This window comes from Gobius niger (genome assembly GCF_951799975.1).
Source record: "Gobius niger genome assembly, chromosome: 11".
Taxonomy (NCBI): domain Eukaryota; kingdom Metazoa; phylum Chordata; class Actinopteri; order Gobiiformes; family Gobiidae; genus Gobius; species Gobius niger.
Window position 1 is genome coordinate 10891548 of NC_136862.1, and position 10637 is coordinate 10902184.

The window sequence follows — 10637 nt, forward strand, 5'->3', positions numbered from 1 at the left end:
GTCAAACACTGTCCATTTTCATACAGTTCAAGGAAAGATCCTGTTCACCTCTCCAGTCCAGCTTTACCCAAATCTAAAAGCTGCAGTTCACGACCTATGGGGCTCATTTGAAAGCTAAGACCGAGTAGGTACATTTTTGTCACGATTCTGTCACGTTTTTGTTTCTTTTTGCCACATTTTTTTGTAACGTTTTTGCCACATTTCTGTTGCTTTTTTGTCGCGTTCTTGTCTCTTTTTTGTCACATTTTTGGCCAGGTTTCCGTTGCTTTTTTTTGTTGCTTTTTTGTCACGTTTTTGTCGCTTTTTTGTCACATTTTTGACGCTTTTTTGTCAAATTTTTAAAGCTTTTTTGTCTCATTTTTGACACTTTTTTGTCACAATTTTTACGCTTTTTTTGTCACATTAGTAGTAGTAGTAGTAGTAGTAGTAGTAGAAGTAGTAGTAGAAGTAGTAGTAGAAGTAGTAGCCCACATGTATCTTATCAAATGAATAAAATCCTCTTGGGTGACTTGTGTCATGTTAAAAGCGCTGTACAAACAAATTCAATGTCAAAATAGAGTAACCTGACTTGACTTTGTGTTTTCCTATAATCACATGTCAAGACTTCTCATTTGCACACATGTCCCTTTCAACTTTGAAAGAGGAAGTCAATATGCCGCGTTTCAGTCCATAGCTCCCAGCTGCAGCTTGGATCCTCATTATATTTGCAAAGAAACAACAATGCAGACCGTGAGAATAAAAACAAATAGCACGGTTTGTTCAGGGAGTGATCTTTCTCTGTCAGTAGGTGGCAACATTTCAGCATGAAATCAGCACTAGTATCATGACAGGGATGAGGATCAGAATAACTTTATTGATCCCTGAGGGGAAATTCTTTTCGTAACAGACAATATCTCAACCAACGTAGAAGGAAGATTGTGTGCAATTAGAAAACATGTAATAAATACCTAAACAAAAACATACAGTGATGCAGAATTTGTTCAACTAAAACACTGCCTTTAATCTGGGAAAAACTAAAGAAGAAAAAGAGGGAAAGTCCTGTGTCATAGAGTCATAGAATCAACTATAATCACATAAGAACAATGTTACTCCTGAGTATTTAGCAGCCATAATCCTACATCAATTAATAAAAGGGAAAAATAGTCTTTGAAAATCAATAGTATCCCGTATCAGCCGTTACATCCGGGCCCACTGGGATTCAGGGGTTAATGACCAGAGCCAACACAAGGTTATGAAGTCATACGGAGCTGGAGGCATTATCTAAAGAGCAACACTATAATTATCAATGACTGGGGATTACAAACTTTCCTTTTTCCTTTATTTTCCAACGCTGCTTCAGACAGTTGTTTGTTTTTACTGCTGCTCTGAGTCATGGAGCTACTGTATTTACGAATGTTTGCCTCCACAAATATGTCTGACAGATCAGTCTCCCTTTTCACTAAAACTAAACACAATTATGATGAAAAACTTTACCTACTTTACACTTTTTAGCACATTTCTTATTGTACTTCCTTTTGGGAAATGGGCACAGGATGGGGCATAAGAATCACCGCACAGATATTCTGTTAAAGGGCCATAAATAAGTCCCAGTTCTAGCCTTGGAATAAGGAATTTTACCTCCTCCAATGACACTGTTTCAACCTTTCTTAATTTATCGTCTTAACCCCTGGCTTAACCGAGCGCATTTCTCCAGTTTGGCTTTACCCAAATCTAAAAGCTTCTGGAGTTTACAGATTGTAGGCCTCATTAGGAAGCTAAGACCTACAGGACTTCTTCCTTGTTATGATCGTCACGTTTTTGTTCTTTTTGGTTGTGTTTTTATCACGGTTTCTGTAGCCTTTTTTGACATGATTTGGTCAAAATGAAAACTCAACAAAAAAGCACCAAAAATGTGACGAAAATGTGGCAAAAACGTGACAAAAAAAGCAACAAAAACGTGACACAAAATTGGCAAAAAAAAAAAGTGTAAAAAAATAAACAAAAACATGATTAAAATTTGGCAAAAACAAAAAACGTGACAAAAATGTGGCCAAAAAAAAGCAACAAAAACGTGATAAAAATTTGGCAAAAATGCAATGTAAAACTGTAAATAAATGTAGATGAGTTACGTAGATCTTAGCTTTCAAATGAGGTGTTAAACTGCCCTATAGACTGTAAGAAAGCTTTTTGAGAAGCTTTTAGATTCGGGTAGAGCTGGAGAAAATGTGCCCGGTTAAGGCGGGGGTTAAGGGGTTAAAAAGCCACTTCACTGGTGTAAAACACTAAACCAAGGCATTATTCCATCAAATCTAAAAACATGTTGTATGCACTTAAAGGAAAGGCCTGTAAACCTATTAGACTGTTTGCACTGGTGATCTGCTGTGTGGGAACTAGCCTACAGACAGTTAACCTTGACCACATGTTCTCCCGCCCCAAATGGACCCTGTAATGATAACTTGACTTAATGACTGACTTCTTGTTGGAAAGAATGCTCTACAGTACAGTGCAGCCCCAAGAACTTCTGACACTCTACACTAGGGGTCTCCAGCGTGTGGCTCGGGGGATACTCAGAGGCTCTCCACAGGCTTTCTACATACTTACATAAGCTTGAAGCAGAGTGGGTGCGAGTCTTTCTGGGGCCCCATACAAACCCCCCCACCGTGACCCATTTAGTGAGAAGTGTAACATAATGACCTCACTAGCTTACTACTTTGCCACTGTCAGACTTTAGTTATTTATATTTTATAGTTCAGTGAAATTTGTCTTCTAGGGCCGAAACATCCTGTCCACCTTCTGGGTCCTGTCCCACTATTTAACAACCATGTTTTCTTGATTAGGACGCCTCATCACTTCATATTCTGTAGCTGCAGGTGAATGAAGAGTTTTAAAGGCCTGAGGAAAATGTTCACCCTCTGGTCCCTGACTCACAGTTTGGTTATTTTGATCATAGTTTTCAAATTTGATAGATATATTATATGTACATATTTAGATGCATCGACACTTGTGCAACAAAAGATTAGATACTGTAGGTATCATAGGGAGGAAACAAAATTTGCATTCTTTCTTGGTGTTGAAATATTCACGATGGCTACTAACGGTCAAAGACTCCAGATTGTTCTTCAGGCAGCTCTCCGCCCTCTTCATTTTGCAAAACTCACTCATAGTGGAAGAAGAGACCCCATATGGAAGAATACAGTTAAGCTCAAAGGTTTACATACCCTGGCAGAATGTTTTTTTTTTTTTTTTTAGACTATTTTTCAAAGAATATGAAAGATAACACAAAAAGTTTTTTTCACTATTGGTTAGTGGATAGGTGAAGTCATTCATACTGAAAAAAACTGAGTTTGCTCTTTTTAAATCATAATGAAAAAATAAAGTACCTAAATGACCCTGATCAAAAGTTTATGATCAAGAGGAATGGGCTTTGCTATTAGATTATACACAGAACCTACTCCATAACACAGAATACTATATACTATAATACACAATTTCACCACAGATGGCTTCACACAACCACTAACTATGAGTGAAAAAAAAAACTTATTGTGTTATCTTTGTCAAAAATGGTCAAAGATTCTGCCAGGGTATGTAAACCTGTGCTGCCAGGGCACAGCACAACTGTACCTGATTTTTTTCTAGTAGTGTAACACAATTTGTCTTGTCCTCCTTTTTCATACTGAAGAAACATTTGTGGACATATTACTGCACATCTAATTACTTGAAATACATTTGTATACATTTCAAGAACTTGCAGGCTAGTTTTTTGTTCAGCATTTCTGACAAAAAGTGACCCTGAAGTGCTGTGTTTTGACTTTGGACCAAAACTAAGAACTTCATTTACTGGCGCCCACTTTCATTGTTTGTAATAAAAAAAAAAAAACACACCATGGTGTTATGGTCTTAACACCCCGTCTCACCCCCTAAAACATAATGATTTGTGTCTTGAATAAAATCCAATGATAATGACTTTAGTTCTTATCATTTATGTGAGCTGGGACAACCTAGTTTAGTGCTATTTCAGGACACATCAGGCATCAAAACGCCGTATTTAAAGATGTATTATGGAAAAAAAACAGCTTGAATAGAAGTGCCAGTTTAGTACTGTAAAAAAGAAAAAAAAATTGAAAAATTTACAATTGGTCTCAAACAAATATATGAACCGAAAACTTGTACTTGACCTTTAAGTGACCCAGCGGCTGTATGTACCTTTAATTTTCATCATAGTCTAAAAACAATTGCTCCAATTGTTTTTAGAATTTCTGGTAGGTTTTTACTGCTGACGAACCCTCTCACTATAAAACCTACCAAACAATTGATCGTGTAGAGTTGTAGAGGCCACTGTGATGGAAAGTAAAGGGGTCATGTTAACCACCCATACAGCCATTGTGTCGGCCATTTGGGGTTTGAGTTCTTGAATTTGTTTGTGTACCTTAACTTTTCTAATGAGTTTTTTATGAGTTATCAATACTGCAAGATCATCTACTAAACAGCGTGATTGCCGATCGATTTATTCACGATTCGGTTCAAACTTAAAGGCACACTGCGTAACTTTTTGGACTATACCGTGGCCATCAGTACAAAACCTAGTCCTAATGACCAGTTTGACCAAATGCTATTACTGCAGTGTGTAGTCAAATAATGTATTTGGATGTGAACTTAACTTGTTTAAATCTCAAACTCTGCTGAGTTTAGTCGACATCTCCATGGAAACGAGCTGGAGACGCACCCACTCTCGGTAAAGTTACAGTCATGTCTTAGGATAGATGAGCCGCTCACTGCAAAAGCTCATGTTTGTTTTGGTATTTTTCAATGATGAAAATATAAGTCATAATAAATGCTTGTATTTCAATTATATTTTTTTGGTAAAATCCTACGAAGTGTGGCTTAAAATTAACAGCACAGTTGTAGCTTCGTGCCATTCAGATGCTGCCTTTTTCATGCCAGATGCCAGTCCAAAATCCGACATTAAAGGGATATTTCAGGATTTTTGACATAGGGCCTCATTTCCTAGTTATCCAGAGTGTTGCTGATTTCTGTAGATATTTTTTTTGTAGTTCATGCAGTTCTTATGTTTGAAGAGTTTCGTGGCGCTAGGCTAGTGCAAGGCTAGTGCATTTCTATGGTATCAGCTAGCCTGTATTAAAAACAGTCTGACCTGCACCTGAGGCAAATCACTTATAACGCCAGACTAACCATATAAATGTCGATAGAATAATTTTTGGAATATAACTGACCTTGCATCACATGAATGATCGCATTTTGAGGGACTATTTTCTAGCAGATCACTCCGCCACTGTGTAGCTTATACAACCACGAAGCTGATGCTGCTCAAATATAAGGTATTTTAAATGCAAAATGCTTAAAATTCTTCTATCGACAGAGACATTTATATGGTTAGTCTGGCGTTACAAGTGATTTGCCTCAGGTGCTCTGTGGAGCGGGTCAGACTGTTTTTAATGCAGGCTAGCTGATATCGTAGAAATGCACTAGCCTTGCATTGGCCTAGCGCCACGAAACACTTCAAACATAAGAACTGCATGAATTACAAAAAAAATATCTCTAGGTACCAGCAACACTGGATAACTAGGAAATTAGGCCCTATGTCAAAAATCCTGAAATATCCCTTTAACCATTGATATTACTGAGTGCTTTATACAGGATGGGCGTTTAATGGCTGATATCGGTTAATGCATTTGTCAGTAAGTAGGACTGTTTACAAAGACTTTGATAATTAGTATAATGACTCAAGTATTTGGGGCAGGGAAGGAAGTGCCCTGACATTCCGATGTGAAGGAAACTGTTAGACATGTCATGACATTAAGCACTGACAGATTTGTACGCTGCTGTTACAAGGAATAAATCACCGCGGGGGGAGTTGGAGAAACACTCGGAATATGGCTAAATTAAAGGGTAAAGTATTGTCAGTGACCAAAGCTATTCTGTTTTTCTCTGCATAGCAACGCTTTGCCAGTAAAAGCTGTCGATCAGAAACAACTCTTCATGTAAACCCGGCAGTGCTGTGACTAACATCAGTAACTCTCATGTAAGCCTTTTTTTTGGGGTTGTTTTCCCCCCTCATAAATCACGCTGCTCCTAAGCTGTAAACCTTTGGAAACATCTTTAATGCTGAAGAATAAGCTCTATGATTAACAGCCTGTGCTACGACATAGAACCTGTGAATACGTTTTGTTGAGTTGCATCTGCTGAAATACCTGGGGCATTGTTTCTCACCAACAGGTTTTATAGCAGTCGTACACCGAAAGGCATTACGGCAGCCAACTACGCGTAAGTGCCAGTAATTTTAGACAGAATGATTCACAAACGTGCTCTGAGGCGTCTCCTTGTTGTCATTTCTCGTGTTGGTGGACGATGCAGACGCGTGACAAATACATGCATCTCATGGACGCGAGCTGACAGACAATATCCCAGACTCTACCTCACATCAAAGTGTCCTGCTTGGCCTTGTGTAAACTTTCAAAATGATTTGCAAATACTTCATGTCTCTGTGTGAGCGGAGAGAGGAGGAAAGTGTGAGTCAAAGCGGAGACCTTCGCTTCTTCAGCGGCAGGTGTCTGATACATTCAGCCATGACGGGCAACATGAGCGCTGACAGCAGAGATCACACTGACTGATGGATTCACTGGACAGCCCAGTGTCCTTCAACAACGCAGCCAAAACCTCATGTAACACAAGACAAGTGCTGCCTGAACAAGTGGCGAGGAATATAAGCATCACAGGCCTGGGCTTGAAGAATATAAAGAGTTCAAGAGCACTATTTAAACACTATGTCCAGTCAACCATTTGGACCCTACACTATGCTCTATACCACTAAGGCAATGTGTTTGAAAATAATCAACTGTGGAACTGTAAACCTGTTTCTGAGATAGAAAGATAAAATTTTGTTCACAGAGAAAGTGTGAGTTCAGCTGAATGTGATTATAAGTTTGTAATAGTAATGCAGACGATAAATGCTAAGGTATGTCTGAATAAAATACTATCCATTACCCACAGATTGGTGGTGTACCATTGACAGCATTTATGGTTAGAGCCATTATTGTGGTGTGACAAACAGTAGAGGGATAAGATTACCACTAACCTTTTTTCCTTTTTATTGAGGTGAGAAAATTCCATGGCAGACACCAAAAACATGCATTAACATACCACTGCAAAGCCAAGGTTAGCAAACTTACTCACTTATTAGGCCTAACTACCCCTTTGGAAATATACATCTATAACGTTTGGCACACAGACCTCTAATAACAAGAAGCTAACAACCGGTCATTATGGGGGCTTGAGCAGGAGATTTACAAATCTAGGGTTCAGCGATGTTGGACAGGTTTCCCTCACTTGAAAATGGTTATTCCATCAAGGACACGCTGAACTGCGTGATAAAATTGTATGATTTATTCCCGGCGGCTGATAATTACTGGTGTCTTGTCACCTGTCAAAATGAATGGACGGGGAGCGTCCGAGGCTGTAGTCTCCGTGCTCTTTACACCACAGCAGTAAATCTGACATGTTTGTGAAGCCATAAATCAAACTCCGCTCGACACAAGCCTCTACATTTCAAACTCTTACAGCGATTATAAATGGAGGAAGCGCTGGCTGTTACAGAGGGGTGCAAGTTGAGATGTCTAAGTTATTCTTTTATTGAGAAGGAGATAAAGGAGATAAGCTAAAGCAAAAATGTCTGTCCTGATTTCGTCAAAGGGCTTTTGCTTAAACACCATCATGGCCACTGTTATCTCTGGGAGATTTGCGAGCGCTTAAGTACAGGCTACGGTTCTTTTAGTTAAATCAGATTTTCTTTGAAAGCACTGCACCCAAATGCTCATTATATAACATGGCATTAAAATGTATTGTTTGTCTTTGATGTCTTTAATGTTTCTTCTTTAGTGAAAGTTGCCAGTGTTAACTGATCACTGACAGGACGATGACCCGGGGTTGAGCACCAAAGACAAAGGCCTGCTAGGCTGATATATTAGAACCTGTGGGCCTGTGGGTTGACTTCATGTTTCAGTGAAAGCTCTTTGCATAAAAAACACATATTTTCTCCGAAGCGTCTGGGTATTGGCATTAGAAGATATTGTTAAAACACAATGGGTGGGAAACGGCTGTATAATGAGTAAAACTCACAGTTAGCTGACCCCATGAACGAAGCCGTAAAAAAGCTAGACCTCAAATCAATAGCTGTTCTCTGAGAGCTGCAACGCTGGGCTGTAATTGCTGTAAAGGTTGGCGTCTCAAAGCCGCAACACGTACAATAAAAAGTGGGGAGCAGGAAGGAAGCAATGGTTGTGAACGACCCCTGGTTCAGTATCTGAGGCCTGGCCTTTACTTATCTGACCTGCTGCACTTGGCCAGGAGCTTAGCTAAAGGTCATCGCAATCACCTTTCACTGCTCACCACAGTATCTGACACACATTCTGAGGAGATGTGCTCTTTTTATAACCTCCAATCAAGGACATTATAAGAAGCTCATAACTACTATTAAAGAAATACTAACCACAAAACTCCGAGTCATGGTTTGTGTTATTCATTAAGCTGAACTACACGTGGTAAATATAAAATGAAAACATCTCCATAATGTAAAAATGCTGTCAAAAGATCCATGGTTGAAGCAGGCAGCAATTGTAGGTCCTAATTGTAAAATATTTGCCCTTGTTTTTGTGTCTCTTTGAAGTCTAGAGTTTGCGCGGCGTCTGTCCTCAGGTGCTGCCCAGGCCTGATTTATGAGGAGTGGTTCCAGCGGAGCTACTCTAAATTACATGGCCCTTAAGCCTCGGTGCAGAGAGATACACGGAGTGGAATGGACACTCTTTGGACAGCTAATTGTAAGGACAAATCTAAAGCACTGTAGATAAGAAGGTTCCTCTCTTCCCACACGGGAGAAAAACAAACAAACAAACAAACAAACAAACAAACAAACAAACAAACAAACAAATTAACAAACAAACAAACAAACAGTCGCACACACAGTATGCTCCAAAACGGATACTATACCGCTTTGAATTAAAGTTATTTAAGCTCACATTGACATTAGGCTCATGAACCAGTTGCATAATTGGTTCTTCTTAATAATAAATTAATGTTTGCCCAATGTTTTTACATACATGGATAAATAGTTAGTTTTAAAAAAAAGAGTGAGGTTGACTGATTCCATGTGTTTTGTTTACAATATAAGAATTGAAATGGTTGTGTAAGATCATGTAGGAGATAGAAGGGAGAGTCAGAGGAGGAGGCAACAGTGCCATTTGGCCTGAGGGCCTCATAAACCAGGAGATGGAGAGAGTTCCTCACAGGTACCTGTACCATGTGACTACAGCGGCTTTAAAAGGCAGGCCAACCTGACGTACTGAGTTACAAGTAATCACAAGACAGCAGGAGTCAGAGCAGGAGTCAGAGCAGGAGAATACCTGGGCTGTCGGCGCAGCGGCACACACCGACAGCCCTCACAAAGATCAAGGACTGAGCCAGCAGGGAAACCGGCCGACATTACTGCAACATTTTGGTAGTTTTTTTTAAAATATATTTTTCTGGGCTTTCATCACAGTAAGCACCATGAGTTGCAGCAGTGTTGCAGGCTCAGAGTTCTCAGAAGAAGAGTTAGAACTTGGCACACTGTGTCAAGGTGATGAAGAAACAAGTTCTAAAGAATGCTTCCCAGACAGTGAGAGCTCAACCAGCAGCCCAGGTGAACCAGAGGAGGGCCAAACCAAGAAACGCAACCGCCCTGTGCGCTCCAAAGCTCGGAGAATGGCAGCCAATGTCCGTGAGCGCAAGCGCATCATGGACTACAATCAAGCCTTTAATGCTCTAAGGGTGGCACTTAATCATGACCTCAGCGGGAAACGACTCTCGAAGATCGCCACTCTGCAGCGAGCCATCAACCGCATCTCTGCCTTGTCTGTTTTCCTGAACTCCAATCCTCCCAGCAAAGCCTGCAGCCACCGGGAGTGCGTCAGAGCGCCTGCGGGATCCATGGGAGCCTCTCACACAGAGCAGAGCAGGGTCCCAGTCCCTCGAGTGGAGCAGCACAACTACGTCCCCTGGCACGTGCCCATGTCCCACCAGATGCAGCCACAACAAATGCCTCATCTCCGCAGGCTACCCACTGAGCCTCACGTTTACATGGACAACACTGGGTCATCATGCCCTCCATCACCTCACTACCCCTGCTTCCCTCCAGAGGGACAACTGTACTCCACGCATGGACACTGTGGAAGCTCTCTTGAGCACCCAACCAGCCCCCTGAGGTACCCCCAGGTGGGGGAAGGCCTGGGATACCAGTCTGCTGTATGGGCCTCATGTACACAAGGATACATTGATCAGTTTGTAGAGCCCTCTACAACTTCAGGGCTCCACTGGCAGGTAGGCTATGTGCAAGAGCCTGAGCACAGTCTGTCTTTGTGTTCAGAGGTACTTTAACATACAATATACCTCGCCTGAGCCATGACTGCAAAAAGAAAAAACCCAAAGTCCAACAAGAACATCCCGGAGGATACACGGGGAGATCATGACAGGGCTTTGAATGGCTGAACTAATGGAGATTGTACAGATACATAAATGTGCAATGGCATCTAGACCACAGAATGTTAGAATATATTATAAATCATGCAGGAATTCTGATGTTCTCGTTATTGTGTCACACTGTGCTG

At 40.7% G+C, this 10637-nt stretch overlaps 1 protein-coding gene across 1 annotated transcript; it reads left to right on the forward strand.

Moving 5' to 3' along the window:
• Positions 1–9540: 9540 nt before the first annotated feature.
• On the forward strand, positions 9541–10407 carry bhlha9 (basic helix-loop-helix family, member a9; the record flags this gene model as incomplete). The annotated part of the gene is made up of 1 exon (XM_079566094.1): positions 9541–10407. One exon carries the CDS (start codon positions 9541–9543, stop codon positions 10405–10407), a length of 867 nt encoding a protein of 288 aa, XP_079422220.1.
• Between the last annotated feature and the right edge of the window lie 230 nt (positions 10408–10637).